This window comes from Camellia sinensis, chromosome 9 (genome assembly GCF_055761805.1).
Source record: "Camellia sinensis isolate YWXY chromosome 9, ASM5576180v1, whole genome shotgun sequence".
In the NCBI taxonomy this organism is placed as follows: domain Eukaryota; kingdom Viridiplantae; phylum Streptophyta; class Magnoliopsida; order Ericales; family Theaceae; genus Camellia; species Camellia sinensis.
This window is the reverse complement of record NC_138969.1, coordinates 39,285,982-39,304,551: the sequence shown is the minus strand read 5'-3', so window position 1 is coordinate 39,304,551 and position 18,570 is coordinate 39,285,982. Positions and strand designations below refer to the sequence as shown.

Sequence of the window (18,570 nt, the reverse complement as noted above, 5' to 3'; positions counted from 1 at the left end):
TTTTGTTCCAATTTAGGTAATCCAGTCTATACTTGTGTGTTGTGCGCATCACATAGTAATTCTAGGCTAATAAACCAGAATAAGAACACATGTGTTTTCAAAAACAAGATATCATGTTTAGTACAGGCCGATCTTTGATCGGGCGAGCGGGGGTGCACATAGATGACCTTCCCCAATCGTACCCAAGTTCTCGAGCCGAGACAACTTTGGTGATGATGGACACGTGGCCTTAGGCAACGAGTCAGGGTTTCCTAAATTCCCCCAAAATAAAATATTTAGGTGGCGACTCTGTATCTGGCAAAGCAGTCCATGTTTGGCACTTCTTTCTTAAAAATCAGTTTTCCAAAACGATTTGCCGCATTTGGACTCTTTGGTGATTTATCAATCTCGCATTACACTTTGCAAGATTAGATTAAGAACCGTGACATTGAGTCCGAACTGTAGTGAGCCCAATGAACAAAACGGGATTTCCCCAGGACGTTCGGGCTCGTCTACAGGTCCACAATTCAAGTTATTTTTCATGGAAAATGATGATGAAAATGAGAATGATGGTGGAAGAGGCAAAGGAAATGGAAAAAGATTCATTTCATATCTTAAAAAAGAAGATTGGGAGGTAGCTAGAGTCTTTGTGAAATTTTTAAGACTTTTTTATCATGTGACTTTGCAACATTCAAGATCTTTGCATGTGACATCTAATGTTTTTTTTCATCAACTTGTATCGGTGCAATCTGAATTAGTTCAATTGAGTAAAAGTGGAGATACAGTGTTGAGTAACATGGATGATAAGATGAAATTGAAATACGACAAATATTGGGAGAATCTTGATAATATTAATTTCTTGTTATATGTTGCCATTGTGTTACACCCTCATTACAAGTTGACATATCTTAAGTTTTCATTCAATAAAGTGTATGAAAATGACAAGGTAGAAATTTTAGTGGCAATGGTGAAGGCAACATTGGAGCGCTTGTTTGATCATTATATTGAAAAGAACAATGTTGCTAATGTTGCACCTTCATTTGCAAGTAAACCTCCTCAAGTGATGGAAGTTGATGAAGAGGAAGAGGAAGATGAAGATCCCATGACACTCTTTGCCTCTCAATATATTAACCATTTGGAGTTGAAAAAAAGTGTGGAGAACAAGTCAGAGTTGGAAAAATATTTGGATGATGATTGTGTAGACCCAAGAGTTCCAAACTTTGATATTTTGAATTTGTGGAAGGTTAATGGCAATAAGTATAAGGTTCTCTCTATAATAACAAAAGACGTGTTGGCTATCCCAGTTTCTACAGTGGCCTCTGAGTCAACTATTAGTACCAGTGGATGTGTGCTTGATCCATTTAGGAGTTCTTTGACACCGAAAATGGTGGAGGAGCTAATTTGTGCACAATATTGGTTACGGTCTTCATCAATTCCAATCAATCTTAGAGAATGTATGTATGATGTTGAACAATATGAAAAAATTGAGTCATGTACTTGTTTTGATTTGTGTTTATTTTAAATTAATTATTCAATATTGATTTTAGCTTTTATGTAATTTTGAATAACATTAAAAATATTTTTTATTTTTCAGAATTTTTTGCATCATCTACTACACAAGAAGCAACTATTGTTGAAGACTAATTTGTTTGCAAGTTAGTTTGGTTTTAAAATTCTTGAGGTTAGACTTAATTCTTACTCTTGAATATTATTTTGTTGTATTGTTTTTTTTATATATAATGATTTTGATGATTCTGTTTTGTTATTTATTTATGTTTTTTTTGCTTATGTCTATAGATTTGTGGGGATATATTTTCCGAGTACCAACACGTGGCCAAGGTGACGCCGACGTGTCAGCCGAGGTGCCACGTGCCCTGGTCATGACGCCGAGGTGATCTCGGCTAGGCCGAGGTTATCTCCGAAGATATCGGAATCTAGGATAAACGAATAAGGGACAAGATTCCTAGAATGAGGAGGGGACTCAGCCTGGATAAGGATAAAGCTCTGAGGGAGTTTATCTTTATCTCTTGGAAGTCCAGGATAAGCACTGAGCAGAAGCCCATTGAAGCTAAGCTTCTATGGGGACTAGGATTGAGTTAACTATAAAAGAAAGGTACCCCCGATGGGTCTAAGGTACGCAATTTATATTCTGAACAGTGAGTTTAGCATTATTGATTATCTTTGAGAGATATACTGACTTGATCGTCGGAGTGCCCTTGGGTGGATGAACCACCATCGGAATCTTCTCTTTCTGTTGCAGGTCAGTCAGGTGCCATCTATTCTGCCAATGCTCTCTGCCAATGCTCTCCAGCTGAATACTGAGTTGGCAGTGTGGTCAGAAATTCACTCACACAATTTGGCACCGTCTGTGGGGAAGAAAGGAGAATAGATGACCAGTAACGGACAGAAGGATAAGGTTGGGGACGAAATCCCTGCTGGGAACGGTAAACATGTTGACCCGAACATGGAGGAAGACGGTTGCAACGAGGAGACTCAGAACCAGAATCACAGCAAAAAAGACCTCGGCCAGGACGGCGACGTACCAAAGAAACCAGATCGAAGCGGGTACTACAACGAGGACGACCTTTAGGTGTGGAAGGATAGATGCCTGCGGAGGGATGAAGAAGTGAAAGAGATGGCAAACAAATTGGTAGACCTGCAATTGGTCGTCAATTTTATGATACAAAATAACATCATGCAGCCACTATTCCCGCTGCAGGACACGTCGATTCCAGCGGCCAATGCCCAGAAGGGAGGGCAGAAACCAATCCCAGTAGCCTCCTAACACACCAGGAGCGAAAAACACTCTCACCGGCCTTCAAGGGAGGTCGGGCGAGGAGAGTCGAGGAGGGAAGAGTCACGAAGGACACATCGCACTAAGGAAGCAGACCCCAAAGAACATCGGCATGTTCCAAGGCAGAAGTTGTGCTTCGACACAACTAACAGGGAAAGGTCGAAAAAGACCCACCACGAAGCTGAGAGTAGTATGCCGAAAAGACTGAAGTTAGGAGATAGTCGAGCTCCTGGGTGGAGCAAAGAAAACTTGAGAGATTACCTCAAGATGAAGCAACAAAATGCCGATGCCGAGGTAACTTCCCCTGTGAAACCGAAAACACCATTCTCGGTGGAATTGGACAAGTTTGAGGCTTCGAAGAGATTCAATATGTCGAGGTTCCAAATATACGATGGTAAGTTAGACCCCAACTTTCATGTTGGATTATACCTAAACTCGATGGCATTGTATAGTGGAAACGAGCCGTTGCTCTACAAAGTGTTCCCCTCATCCTTCGGGGAGCTTGCATCAGATTGGTTTCACAAATTGCCGAAGAGAAGTGTGAAGACCTGGGAAGGCCTGGTCGAGATATTCGTGGTCAGGTTCGTGACAAACAAGCTACAGCCATTAAGAGTGGACGCATTGATGGCTCTGAGAATCAGTAAGGATGAAGGCCTTAGGGCCTACGCAAAAAGGTACTATGAGGTGTTTAACCGAATACCCAAGTGCAATCAAGAGGTGGCGGTCGTATCTTTCAAGAACGGCCTAAAAGATGACTGCCCACTACGAAAGTCTTTGGCAAAGACATTGCCAAAAAGCATGGAAGAGCTCATGGCTAGAATTGAGAAGTATGCCAGAGCCGAGGAAGACACATCAGGAGCTAAGGAAACAAAGCAAGAGAAAAGTAACGGCTCGCCAAAGTGAGGCCGAGGTAACAACGGGTCCAACAAGCAAGAGATAGGACTGAGGGCTGCACAGGCAGTCACAACTGTGTTCCGAATCCCAATCCACAAAGTCCTGGACAAAATCCGATCCCAACCCTATTTCAGAGCACCAGCAAGGGTACCAAGAGAGTTCATGGGAAGGAGCCTTGGTAAGCATTGTGCTTACCATAACGAAGATGGGCATATGACTCAGGGTTACAGAGCCCTGAAAGCACACTTGGAAGACCTGGTAAGGCAAGGCCATCTGAGGGACCTTGTAGATGAGGCCAGGACAAGGGAAGAGCAGGCAAGACTGCCTCAGGCGCTAGCAGCTCTGCCTCCCCCAGCATAGTAACCCTAGGCAAGAGGACCTCGGGTAATTAATGTAATTCACTTGAAGGTCAACGAAAACGAAATTCGGGGGGAGAGCCAAAAGGTAAAGCACCTACAGCATGTCAACCAAGTCGGGGAGAAGAGACATCGGGCAGACGAGTGTTAGGGACCAGTAGTGTCCTTTACTGAAGCTGACCTTGAGATGGTGCAGCATCCACATAACGATGCCTTGGTAGTATCCCTCCAGGTTGGGGAATACTAAGTGAAGCGCATCTTAATTGACCAAGGCAGCTCTTGTGACATCATGTCACAAGGAGCTTGGACTTCACCCAGACGATATGGAGCAATCCAACGGCCCAATGGTCGGGTTCAATGGAACACCGACGTAGCCACTGGGAACAACGAGCTTGGAGGTGCAGGCTGGCACCAAGAAGATAAAAACAGAATTCACCGTAATCGACACACCCTTCCTTTACAATATTATCTTGGAAAGGCCATGGTTGCATGCAATGGGGGCTGTTCTCTCAACATTACATCAACTATTGCGATTCCCAACAGAGCATAGGATAGAGGAGGTCAGAGGAGATCAGCTGCAAGCAAAGAATTGCTCCATGGCAATAATGAAATCCACCTGCAGCATACGAGAACCAGAAAAGGCAAAGATCGAAGACGAGGACATGGAGGTCCTAGAGGATCTCGGCAAGGAGCCAGCTGAGAAGAGTGAAGAAGTACTGAAGAAAATTCTCGTCAAGGAGGGGGATGAAGAACGCTTCTTTCTTCTCGGCTCGGGCTTAGCCGAAGAAGAAGAAAAAGAGTTAGAAAATGGTTCCTGGAAAGATAGAATCATGTTTAACACTTGTTGAAACTTAAGAAAAGTTTACAAGTTAAAGTTAAACCGAGATCATGTTTAACACTTGTTGAAACTTAAAAGTTTACAAGTTGAAGTTAAACCGAGATCATGTTTAACACTTGCTGAAATTTGAGAAAAATTTACAAGTTGAAGTTAGACCGAGATCATGTTTAACACTTGTTGAAACTTAAGAAAAGTTTACAAGTTGAAGTTAAACCAAGGTCATGTTTAACACTTGTTGAAATTTGTGAAAAATTTACAAGTTGAAGTTAAACCAAGATCATGTTTAACACTTGTTGAAATTTGGGAAAAATTTACAAGTTGAAGTTAAACCGAGATCATGTTTAACACTTGTTGAAATGTGTGAAAAATTTACAAGTTGAAGTTAAACCAAGATCATGTTTAACACTTGTTGAAATTTGAGAAAAATTTACAAGTTGAAGTTAAACTAAGGTTATGTCCAACACTTGTTGAAATTTGTGAAAAATTTACAAGTTAAGGCCAAGGTTGTATTAAACTAAGTACTTATGTACTCGTCGATGTAAATCGTTGTTGGGTTTAGCCGAGGTATTTCACGTCGAGAAAATTACACAGACAAAGTGTGCTTTGAAGATATGCAAAATATTCTCAGTGTGGAATCATACAAGAGCAGTAATGAGAAGATAAAGACAAAAGCATTCAAGAAAGGAAGTCGTATTAACATTCAAAAGATGACATGTCGGCCAAAGCTTACAATTGTTCCGAAAAGAAGAAAAACAAAAATGTAAAATACAAAGGAAAAAGGACATCAAAATTAAGATTCTTCGGCAGCACCAAATGGTTGGGTTTGAAGTTCAGAAGGCTGCTGGGAGGACATCTCGGCAGCCTTCTCAACCGCGAGCTCAGCATCTATCTCTTGAAGGGTTTGATCAAAGCTCTTGTCGGCGAGAGGCACGTCTGATTATGCCTTCTCAGGGGTAGCATCCTTGGGAACCTCCTCACCCTCCTCATCTTGAGTCAAGTCTAGGACTTGCTCATTTTGAGTAGGGGACTTGGCCCCAACAGCTTCCTTGGACTTCCTCACCAAAGCCTCCTCCTCAGACTCAGAATCGTCGTCGGATTGGCTTGGAGTTGGGGGGAATGGAAGAGGAAGGACGTCGGCGTTCCTGAAGGGGGAGTCCTCGGGGACTTCGAGCTTTTTCAGCAAAGTTATCCAACCAAGGGTGAAACCCTCGTTGCATGCCTGCTTCACCTGTTTTTCGTAGTCTGAAGTGACATCGGCCACTCCCTCATTGTATCCCTTCTGATCGGCGGCCTTGAGCTCGGCGTCTTTCGTGGCCAAGGCATCCTGCAATTCTTTCTGGGCCTAGGACATCTTTTCCTCGGCCTATTTCTTTTCGGCCTCAAGAACCTTCTTAATGGCCTCTGCAGAATCTGCCTTCTCCTCAGCATCATCTTTGGCTTTGACAGCAGCCTCGGCCTGGTCTGCCAAAGTCTTCATTTTTTATTGTAAGCTTTTATTGGTCTTCTGCAGACTGGAGACCTCCCTCTTCTTGTCGGCCAGCTCCTTCCGGTTCTCAAAGGCTTGCATTGAGAAGGAATGAGCATGCTGGATGGCTTGAAAGTGAACAGAGCAAAAGTTATTAGAGAATTTTCTAAGTACAAAAAAGAAAGAAAGATTCCAAGTGTGGAGACTTACTTGAACAGAACACTGGAGCATCAAGGCAAAGTTCTCATGCTCAGTCATCTCCGCGTTTCGGTTAAGATCGCTAGGGAGAAGCAAGGCGGTACTAAGAGCGACGCCGACGTTGATGTCGTCGGCACTATCCTCAACAAAGACTGGCCTGTCCTCCAAAGTAATGAGTGGTGCCCAAGGGGCACCAGCCTTCATGGAGCCCAATGCTGTGGCAGACTCTGATCTCGGCCTTTTGGACTGAGTGGATTGAAATGGTTCGGCCTCGGTAGACCTCTTCTCAGGGACGGAGGTGGTGGTTTTCTCGCTTGAAGCCAATTTCGAAATTGACAGGGCATCCTCAGTGTCAATTTGAGTTACCGTTGCCTTTGGCTGAGCCTTCTTTATTCTTTTTTGCTTTGGCTTTGGTGGCGGTTGAGACTACGCTGGTTGGGCGTCTACGGTGGATGGAATGCTGGCCAAGAGATCTTTAGCAACTGCTTTCTGATGGCCCATCTCGGCAGCAAAGACAGTTCGTCGCCGGCGTTGGCGTTGGGATATTGGGATCAGATATGGAGCCGAGGGTGACGGCTGCTCAGCTGGATCAAAGGTCGATCCTTGATCTGGCCGAGATGTAGAGGCAGCTTGAGGAGTTGTGGCAAAAAAGGGAGATTGACTCTTTTTCTTCCTCTTTGGGACGTCAGGGAGCACTGATTTGTAGGTGGGAATGAAATTGAGTACCAGAGGAGCTCTGCGCTTGTGGACTGGTAGGTCCAGTAGCTTCTTTAGACCCTTGCTGGGGAAAAAAGACTTGCGGAAGCCTTTTTCTAGTTTTGGAAGAGCTGCAAGAAAAAACAAGACATTAGAATAAACAAAGTATTGAAGACTTTAAAAACAAGTAAGTATGAACACAAGGCTCTTACCATTACTCTCTACAAAAACTGTTCGAGGAAGAGGATAGAGGTGGAGGTCCTCATCTGGAGCGAACTCCCAGTTTCCCGAGGTAATGAAGTAATCATCCACAGCTCCCTTGTTGGAGTCTGGGAGGTCGGCAATAATTTTGTACTCTGTGGACCTCGGTTTGAGGTAGTAAACATAGCCTGTATCTTCTTTGAGGCCACACATGGTGTAGCAGTATTGGATGTCGGCTAGGGAAACTGCTAACATTTTCTTGTTTGGCTAAGGCAATTATACCATTTATGACTCGGTAGGAATTGATGGCAAGCTGCATTGGGTTCAACTTATAGTAATGGATTATCTCACGAAAAAGGATATTTAGTGGGAGCCGAAGTCCACACTCGATGAAAGCTACAATAAGGAGGGGCATAAAGTCAGCTGTGGGCATGATAGAGTCATCCTCCCCAGCCAACCTCGGATGAACGTCTGCCGGGCAGTCAAACTCTTGCCTAAAGTGCTCTAATTTGGACAGGGTGTCTACCCTATGCTTCCACATACCCATGATATCGGCTTAACTGGAGGAATTGGATTTCGGAAGGGAGTGTTTTGGAGGGTTTTACGGACCTCGGCTAAAGCCTAAAAATACATAGAATCTGTGGGGAATCGTTTCAGTTTTTCTTAAAATTCGTGGGTTCTACAAACAAATCCCAAACCTAGATCTATGGGAACGAAGATTAAAGGCACGAATCTAGAAAAGTCACAGAAAACAGAAAAGCAGGAATGCGATTCAGAGTCAAGAACAGTGATGGGTGATCAAGAAACACAAGATAAAAGTTTTCACAGGTGTGTCAAGCCAAGAACAGTGGCTACAAATCAACAAGTGTGTGAACAGTGTGTATTCAAGAAACGAATGTGGCAAAAACAGAATCATGAAACAAACATGTGGTGGAAAACAAGGTGCAAGTTGAAATATCAAAGATATGAACAAGATTGCAGAGGCAGAGCAGTAGAGTTCAGTAAAGCAAAACAAAAAAACTAAAACAAGAAGTTAAATCGAGAAGAAACGGTATCTCACCGAAGAAAAGAAGCCAGTGTTGAGTTCGCCGAAGTCAGACGAATGGTAGCAGTGGAAAAGATTAGCAAGAGCCTCACCGGAGAAGGTGAACGGCGATGGTAGCAGAGCTTGAGAGCTTGGAACAATGGAGGCTTGAGAAAGTAAGAAAGAGAGAGAGTTTGAACAAAGACGATGTAAAGTGAAAAGACGAAAGAAGAATGAAGTTTTGTCAAAAACTTGAAACGACGGCAAAAAATGCAATTTATGCACTTGAAACGACGTATACGTCAGATGGCGCACGCAAAGAAAAAATACGCCGTACAGGCGCGTATCAAGCACGATCCAGTAAGGGGAAGACACGTGGCTAAAACGGTTAAGTAATTATGCATGACAGCTCATACGCGTGAAGGAGCTCTTGGAATTCTTGTTCTTTGAAAAGACATGTCGGCCTGTATGATGATCTCGGCTGAGAAATTTGAAGCCGACATACTGGAAGGAAGTCTTGATATAGGTTCCATCACCTCAAAATGCCGAGGTAATAGAACCTAGGGGGCAGTTGTGGGGATACATTTTCTGAGTACCAACACGTGGCCAAGGTGACGCCAACGTGTCAGCCGAGGTGCCACGTGCCCTGGTCATGACGCCGAGGTGATCTCGGCTAGGCCGAGGTTATCTTCGAAGATATCAGTTATCTCAAAAGTGTGTGAAGAAGAGTTGCAGTGAATACTCACAAAACCCCATTCTCCAAATTTATAGGTTGGCCCAGAGACAGTATATTTGTTGCAATTTTCTCTGAGGAACATCTTCTTATAAGGGGGCTCAAGAAAAGCTGTTGTGATATTGCCACTCTCAAACTCTCCTAGGTAATTGTATTGGGAACCAACTGGCTTGATGTTATTCTCTTTGGATCCAAGAACAGTAACCAAGTAATGCTTTACAAATGAATCACCATCACAACCTACGATAGCATTGATCCTCCTTAGAAACTCAATGGCAGTCGCTATTGGCTCTAGCCTAGGAACTATGAGCATTGATGTGAGACTGGCTGTGTAGCTTGAAGTCACCACAAACACAACAAAAAGCCACATCGCCACCACCACTTTTGTGTAATTGCTATAAATCTTCTCTCCTGTGTAATTCCACACACACACACACACACCAAAAAAAAAAATTTTGAGAGAGAGAGAGAGAGAGAGGGGGGAGAGAGAGTGAAATTATGAGTTGTTTTCTTCGTTAAAAGAAAAGGGAAAGATTTTGAATGTGGGTCTAATTTTAACTTGGACGTTATTTGATAACGTTTGCAATTTATTACTTTTTTATTTATAGACAACTTTGAACATGTTTATATTTGTTTTTGGTAAAACGAAAACAAAAAACAAAAACATGTTTTCAAACTCTGTTTTTGTTGAGTTTTCAAATTTTATTTTTTGAAAAAATTCAAATACTAATTTGGTGTAAAAAAATAAGAGAAACACTCATTGTTTCCCATGGTGTAAATAATCAAAATATCTTAGTTTCTAATTTTTTTTTTTTTTTTAGAAAAAATATTATGAAAACTCGACCAAACAACGTGTTTTTTAAAACAAGTGGGGCGATGGCTAAAGGGCAGGAGGCGATAGCTAGATATGGCTACTAGCAGCTGCAGAAGGTGGGGGACTCGTTGGAAGTAGTGGCTGGCGGGGGGTGGTTATTAGTAATAATGGTCAAAAGTTAGCAAATTGAAACTATAACGATTAAAATGACATAAAGATCCAAATATAGGAACTATCAGCGTAATTTACCCTATTTATTAATTTTGAAAATTGTTTCGATCATCTATAAACCCCGAACAATTTTTTTTTTAGTTTTTAATTTTTTTTATAAATAAATATAAACATAAACATTATGTACTAAACCAACATATTTGCTTTGAAATTTTATGATGCTTACTATGGGCAAAGAAAAGAGAAGAGAAAGTGAACCACAAAGCAGTGTTGAGTTGACTTTTCCAAGGGCCTCTAAATCTAGGATTGGATTGATGTTCCAAGAACCAAACAACAAACATTGTGTAAATCATTAAGAGAGCAGTCACAATCCACATCTCTATAGTGAATGGTTTCATGAACATCCAAGCCTTGGCCTCTTTAGTTTTCACTAGAACTATCATTGTCAGCCCTGACAAAAGGAACGGCTGAGTGAAATCCACGTGTTCAAATCTGTCCGCTAGTATTGTTATATCACCAACTATAGCATCATAAGTCTTCCATCCAATTTGATCCACATAAGAAAAGAAACCAAAATTGTCATACTCTATCAAATAAATATTGAAAGATAAAAACAAAACAAAACTGCACGGGGAAGAGATATTCGTCGCTGTCCGTACTCCTTACGTCCAAGCTCCGAGTTTATTCGATCAACTTGGAAACACAACGGCGGTGAGTTACCTGGCAGTTTGTCGCCGGAAAACCCCTCCGACAGTCAAGTTAGCACACACTCAGAGATAGAGAGAGAGGAAGAGAGTTCAATGAATGTTAAGTTTCTCTCACCAAAATGATGTTCCATCCCCAGCATGGGGGGCGCAGTCATGCTTATATACTTTCTGCGTTCACCTCTACACCCACTAGTCTATTGACACGTGGAGTTGCTCTCCCATCCGTCAGTACAAATCTAGCTAAACACCACCTAATCAAACCGCCAGACAACATTAGCGGGAACGGGGCAGCCCGGTGGCATCACCTCGGCCTCATACGACCGTGCTACGTAACGAGTCCGACGGCGCTACTCGCCGAGCTTCATAACAACCGAGCTCAGAAGCATTCCGGTAGGACTGAGCTCCAGATAGGTTAAGCCAGTATTCAGAAGACCTTTCCCGCCGAGCTACATGTGCGAACCATGAAACCCGAGTTGGCAGATGATCATCTCGGCCAAGTTAGCTCGGCCTAAACATGGGACCTGGGACTCGACCGAGCAAAACCAACTCTGGACAAAGGACAAGCCTAAGTTAGCTCGGTCCAAACATGGGACCTGGGCCTCGACCGAGCAAAACCAACTCTGGACAAGCCCAAGTTAGCTCGGTCCAAACACACTCGGCCCTCATTCTGCCCGGCTTCTACCACTGCCTAAAGCCAGATTATGAATCTCCCTCTCAATTGCCCCTTAATTCCGTCCGCGCAAGCGTGACTGGGATTACATGATCCGACCGAGGTCGATTCTCCGCCCGACTTTGATCCGCAAGACGTTAACAGCGCTAATCCCCATGCTCGGTTTCTTGACTTACTCGATCGACACCTCAACTCGCCATCATGTCTCTTCAGTACTGACATAGCCATCATTATGGACACGCGTCCTTCGCTCATTGGTCTCGAACAGCCAACCCCGCCGTCTCTTCATATTCAAACTTTTGGCACTTTTTTCTCTCTCTTATATGCACATCACTTCCCCTTCGCATTTCTTTCTTACTGTTTCTCTTCCATTCCAGATAACCCAACGCTGCAGTGCCATCCCCTCTACCACAGCATCCACTGGGTGGATTTGGCTTTGTTATCGAAGCTCAGGAGTATTTCCGCGCTCGAGGATCCGATTCTGGCCTCCAAACCCGTAAGTTCTTCGAATCTCCTCATTGTTCTTCATTTGATATTGAGTCCAGGGCACGATAGGAGTAGTTTTTAGGATATAGCCCCCCAAAAATCACCTCAGCCCTTTCTCCCTCAACTGTTCTTCATTTTCTATGATGAACACACGTGGATCTGGGGTGGACCGGGCTCCAAGTCTTCTATTGATCCCAAAAAACATCAAAACCGAGCAAGTTACGAGTTTGCAAAACTCGTGTAGGAACCGAGGTAACAAAGTGCTGGAGCGCTCGACTGGGCTACTATCTGGTCCGCTTGAGCGGCCGAACTTCTGGGCATACCTCTATGACAGAGACGGTCTGGCACTCCATCTGGCCGAGCTAAAGTCGAGCTTGTTTTGCGTGACCGCGCTCCCACTTACACTTACACTTCCTTTTACTACAGAGTCCAAGGAGACCAAGCACCAACACCAAGGCTTTCTAAAGGCCGAGCTATCTTCGCACGAAATTTTGCCAACCTAAACCGCCGCGCTGAGACAAGCCGGCTTCACATGGGGCGTTACCGCTTCCTTGTTGACACGCCGATCACACTAGCGGCGTTCCGGGAGGAATATGGTGTCCCCGCTGACGTATATCTCGAGCTCGGTGTCGATAATACCAACCCTTGGGGCAGACTGGACCAATGCCCTTTCACCGTGCTTTTCATAATCAAAGACAGCCTTCGCTTCCCGGTTCAGCCTCTAATGTACGAGTTCCTGAGGCTTACCGGGCTAGCACCAACACAAGTTTCAACCAACACCTACCGAATAATAAACGGGATAGGCGAGCTGAACAACTGGCTGGGCCTGAACCTAGGATTAGCCGTGATTCTACGCTAGTACACCCTCGGGCATACAGGCGATGGGCTCAACTACTACTTAAAGATTAGGCCGAGCAAGGAGAAGATTGTAACCGACACCCCAGATAAAGATATGCACGACGATGACTTTTTCTGGGTGTCTGGAAATTATGAAACAGTCGACGTGCCCGGCTGATACATCAGCAAGAACTTCTGTTCGACATGTAAGCCACGCTCACTGCTCGGTCAACCCATTTTCCTTCACAGTTCTGCACTAATGCCTTTTCTTCTTTTCCTCTTTGCAGCTATCGAAGCCTTGCAGGCGAACTACTTCAACCCCAACGAGGCTGCCATCAGAACCGTACTACGGTATCGTAACCGGGATTGCCACGACCTTCTCAGCTATGTACCGAGCTACAGATACTCAGCTCCCCACCGGAGTAAAGTTACAGACTTTCTCCAAGCACCGTCTCCACCACCCAATCTAACGTTGCCGGACGTGCCCCTAATCCGGCTGACCGAAGAAGAGAAAATGGCCAAACGGAGTCGTATCAAAAATCTCATCACCGCCACATCCCCCAATCTGCCGAGAATCCCTCCCCATGCCCCGACTATCGGTCAAACATCTAGGACTGTGATAGCGTTGGCATCGACTGCTGCAACGCAGGCCGATAAAGAAAGTCACCGAGCAGGGAAAAGGCCCCAGTCTGCCGATCCGTCAGCCGAGCTCGTTGCTGAGCTAAGCACTGAGCAGCCAGCTGAAGCCTCAGCGCCAACTCCCCCATGGCAGCCACAACTCAAGCATCGAGGTAAGGAGATCCCGGCGAACGCCTCAGTCAAAAGCGACAAAGAACATCTGCTGGCCTTTGACCTGACCAAGGCTCTACTCTTTCCAAGCGACGTGTCCGGCAACAACCATGTGTCTGACCCCCGGCTAGTGAAGTCCTCGGTCAAGTCTATGACCCGGGTAAGAATTCTACATGTTTTATTCAAATTTGTTCAAGTGTTTGCACGGTTACTCTCCTTTCTAAACACTTAACGCATCCTCTTGCAGGCCATCAGAAGCAACATCTTGTGATGGACCGGATTCATAGACTCCGACAGAAGGTGACCGACGCCGCCAGCCAGGTCGAGCACCTTCAAACTGAGCTGGGACGGTCAAAGGCTTCTCTGGAGATCGCAAACACTGACAACTTCAACTTGCTCGGCCAACTTGGAGACGCCGAGAGGGAAAGGGACGCACTCCGGGCTGAGGTGGAGGCGTTGAAGTGATCAAGGAAAGATGAAGTAGATGAGGCAAACAATCAAGGTTGTAAGGAGGCCGAAGATAGCTACACCAAGCAAGTCGAGGCCACTAAGGACATATTCTTTAAGTTCGGCTGGAAGGCTGCTTGTGTACAGCTCGGCCAAGGATATGGAATCGAGATGTTTACGTCTCCCCCCGCTACCTTTCTGCCGGCCTATATAGTACCGTACACGAACGAAGTCTTCAATTCATTGCAAACGGAGGCCGAGGAAGAAGGCGGGGACGACGCCAAGGAGGATGCCGATGGAGAAAATCGCCCTAAGGAGGCCGGCCAGGTTGATTCCGGCACCCGAGAAACCACAACCACGGTCGACTTGGAGGCAGTTGCAGACGGCACCAGGGACGACTTCGCTGACCTTTCCCCCTTGGTTTAGTTCTTTTTTTTCTTTTTTTTAAGAATGTAACCGGGCTGCTTGCCCCACCTTATGTACTACAGTTTATCATCAATGAAAAGTTATCATTTTGCTTACTGTTGCACTGTTTGTACTACGTTTCATCATCTCGTTAGGAACCTTTGACCTAAGCAAAACATAAACTCCTTTAGCCGGGGTAAAGCACCTCGGCTAGAGCCTTGAGTTAAGCAAAACATCAACTCCTTTAGCCGAAGTAAATCATCTCGGCTAGAGCCTTGAGTTGAGCAAAACATCAACTCATTTAGCCGAAGTAAATCATCTCGGCTAGAGCCTTGAGTTGAGCAAAACATCAACTCTTTTAGCCGGAGTAAATCATCTCGGCTGAAATTTCAGAGTTGAGCAAATCATCAACTCATTTAGCCGGGGTACATCATCTCGGCTGAAACTTCAGAGTTGAGCAAATCATCAACTCATTTAGCCGTGGTACATCGTCTCAGCTTAAGAGGTGTTTACATCTCGTGTACTACATTACTTTAAACACAACAAAGTTCCTAAACAGAAATAGTTCATTTGAGTTGGGCAAATCACCAACTCTTTTAGCCAGGGTAAATCATCTCAGCTACAACACAAGAGTAGGCCCCTCAGACATTATATTACTTCGAACACAACAAACTTCTTCAACAAAGAGAATTCACTTCTATTACATTGACAAAAAGAGTATTACATTCAGAAGTGTAGGGAAAACAAGTCCTTCCACAAAAAATTACATAAGAACGATAAATACTAAAAATAGTACAGTTTGAGGTTAGCCGCATTCCATGGCCAGGGTACGCCTTTGCCATCCAAATCTTCTAAGTGGTATGCCCCCTTGCTCGCCAGACCGGTTATCTTGTAAGGCCCTTCCCAGTTTGCCCCTATCTTGCCTTCGCCTGGCACCAGTGTGTTGCCCATGACCTTCCTTAAAACCCAGTCACCCACTTTAAACGGTCTGGGGTGCACTGTTTTGTTATATTTCCTGGACAATTCTTGTTAGTATGAGGCCACGTGGATCAAAGCTTTTTCTCGGCGCTCATCAGCTAGGTCCAATTCCAGGGCGACTGCTTCAGAGTTTAACTTGGGCTCAAAATTTTCACTGCGGATGGTAGGCATGCCGATTTCCAATGGAATGACCGCCTCCATGCCATACGCCAGGGCAAAAGGAGTTTCCCCGATGGATTGCCTTGGGGTCATCCGATATGTCCAAAGGACACTTGAGAGTTCCTCGGCCCATTTTCCTTTGGCTTTCTCCAGTCTTTTCTTTAACCCATCGAGAATGGTCTTGTTTGATGCTTCGGCTTGGCCGTTGGACTGCGGGTAAGCCGGAATGGAGTTGTAGAATTTGATCTTCAATTCCTCACAAAATCCTCTGAATAAGCGTCTGTCAAATTGGGTGCCATTATCAGAAATCAGAATCTTGGGGACGCCAAACCGCGTTATCACATTCTACCAGACAAATCGTTTGACGTCTTTCTCTTTGATAGTCGTGAAGGGCTCAGCTTCAACCCATTTGGTGAAGTAATCCGTAGCCGCAGTGAAGAACTTTCGGTTGCCTGGTGCCATTGGGAGTGGTCCCACTATGTCCAGCCCCCACATCGCAAAAGGCCAAGGGCTTGTGAGGGGAAGAAGTTCTCTGGCCGGCTGGTGAATTTGGCGGGTGAACTTCGGGCACTTCTCACATTTTCTAACATACTTCCAAGCGTCCGCTTGCATACATGGCCACCAATATCCTTGCGAGATAGCTCGGTAGGCCAAAGATCTTCCCCCGATGTAGCTTCCGCATATGCCTTCATGAATCTCGTACAGGAAGGCCTCCATGCTGTTTGGATGTACACACTTGAGGTATGGACCGGTGAATGACTTCTTGTATTAAGCACCAGATAGAGAGAGCCAAAACCGCTCTGACTTCACCCAGACTTTATGCGCTTCCTTTTTATCGGCCGGAAGGGTCCGTTCTTTCAGGAAAAGGATAATAGGGTCCATCCAAGAAGGCCAAGCTCGGTGCAGAGTACTTATGTCTGCTCGGGTTCCTCAATACTAGGCTTTAGAAGAAACTCAATCAAGAGAGGACTGGGAGATGAACTGTCGATCATGGAAGCTAGACCGACTAACTCATCTACGTCGCCAACATCGTCCTGTTACGTAATTTTTGTTGAGCCTTCATTCGCCTCCTTGGCTGCCGCGGTGAGATCCACCGGGCATACTTGGTGAATTTCGGGCGAGAATTCAGCAACAAAATCTGCCAATGCTTGTGCTTTTATGGCTGTCTGGGGTTGAAACTTGACGTCGAATTGTCCAAATTCGACTGCCCACTTCAGAATTCGACCGGAGAAATCTGCCCGCTCAAATAAGGCTTTCAGGGGGAATTCGGTCAACACAATGATTGTGTGAGCATGAAAGTAGTGCGCCAATTTCCTAAAGGCTATCATCAACGCCAAAAAAAATTTTTCCAGCGGTAAATACCTCGACTCTATCGGTAGCAAGGTTTTGCTCACGTAACAGATAGGGAAATGCTGGATACCCTCTGACCGGACAAGCACCGCACTAACTGTATGCTGAGAAACTGCCAGATAAAGGTAGAGTTCTTCGCCGGGCTTGGGTGTCACCAATAATGGGGCAGAAGACAGATACGCCTTGAGCTCGGCCAAAGCCCTATTATATTCCTCGTCCCATGAAAACTTGGATTTCAAGGCTCGAAAGAAAGGGCAGCAGCGATCTGATGACCAGCTTATGAACCAGTTAAGCGCGGCTGCCATACCAACAAAATGCTACACGTCATTTGCCGAGTAGACTGCTTCAATTCTTGTACGGCTTTGATTTGTGTGGGGTCCGCCTCAATGCCTCGGTTTATGACTAGGAAGCCCAGGAATTTCCCGGATCCCACGCCGAAGGCACACTTTGACGCATTCAGGCGTAGCTTGTGCTATTTAAGAATGGCAAACATCTCGGCTAGGTCGGATAAGTGGTCGGCCTGCTGCCTGCTTTTGACCACCACGTCATCGATGTAAGCCTCCATCGTCCGGCCTAGCAGAGGAGCGAACATTTTGGTCACCATTCTTTGGAAAGTCGCCCCGACGTTCTTTAAACCAAAAGGCATGACTCGATAGCAGAATAGTCCCCTTAGGTAGTGAAAGAGGTTATCTCGTGGTCGAGAGCATGCATGGCGATCTGGTGATAATCACGATAGGCATCCAAGAAACTGAGCCTGTTATGCCCGGCCGTAAGATCCACTAGCTGGTCTATTCTGGGCAGAGGAAAGCTGTCTTTAGGACAAGCTCGATTGACAGTCTTGTAATCAATGCAAACTCGCCACTTCCCATTCTTCTTGGGCACTATGACCGTGTTTGAAACCCACCGAGGGTAGTGCACTTCCTGGATAGCCCTTGCTTCTAGCAAGTTCCTCACTTCCTCAGCGACCACCTCGGCGTGATGGAGAGCCGATCTCCTCGTTCTTTGAATGATAGGGCGTGCATCCGGGAAAACATTAAGTTGGTGGCAAATAAAGCTTCGATCAACGCCAATCATGTTGTACGGCGTCCATGCGAAGACTTCGATATTCGCCATCAAGAAATCTACCATCTCGGACCTTTCTTGGGCGGTCAAGCTTGACCCTAGCAAAAAGAACTTGTTTGGAATTTCGGCATCGATCCGCACTTCTACCAATTCTTCAACAGCCTTGTCATTGGCCTTGGCGCCCACGTCATCAAGGACACATTGGTCTTCCGAACCTTCAATCATTTGTATGAAGCCTTTGGCAACTCGGCTCTCATTCACTGCCACGAAACATTACTTTGATATGACTTGATCGCCCCAAATTTTCTCAACTTCCCCTATAGCTGAGGGGAACCTCATAACCTGGTGGTAAGTTGACGCTACTGCCTGCATAGCATGAAGCCATCCCCTACCTAAGATCAGGTTGTATGTGGACGGCACCTTCAATACCCAGAACTCCACCTGCTTGACAACGGATCCGGCTTTGACTAGTATAGGCCACTCCAGTTGTGAGTTGAAACCAACTAGTGGCGAAGTT

The 18,570-nt window shown here is 45.2% G+C and overlaps 1 protein-coding gene across 1 annotated transcript; it reads left to right on the top strand.

Annotated features, from left to right (window-relative positions):
• The first annotated feature begins 775 nt into the window (after window positions 1-775).
• LOC145799366 (zinc finger BED domain-containing protein RICESLEEPER 1-like) lies at window positions 776-1,537 on the top strand. The gene is made up of 2 exons (XM_082888927.1): window positions 776-1,433; window positions 1,527-1,537. The coding sequence occupies exons 1-2, from the start codon at window positions 776-778 to the stop codon at window positions 1,535-1,537; spliced, it is 669 nt and encodes a 222-aa protein (XP_082745053.1).
• Window positions 1,538-18,570: the final 17,033 nt, after the last annotated feature.

Excerpts from the sequence above, each read along its gene's own strand:
- LOC145799366 (XM_082888927.1), top strand. The coding sequence starts at position 776 with ATGGATGATAAGATGAAATTGAAATACGACAAATATTGGGAGAATCTT.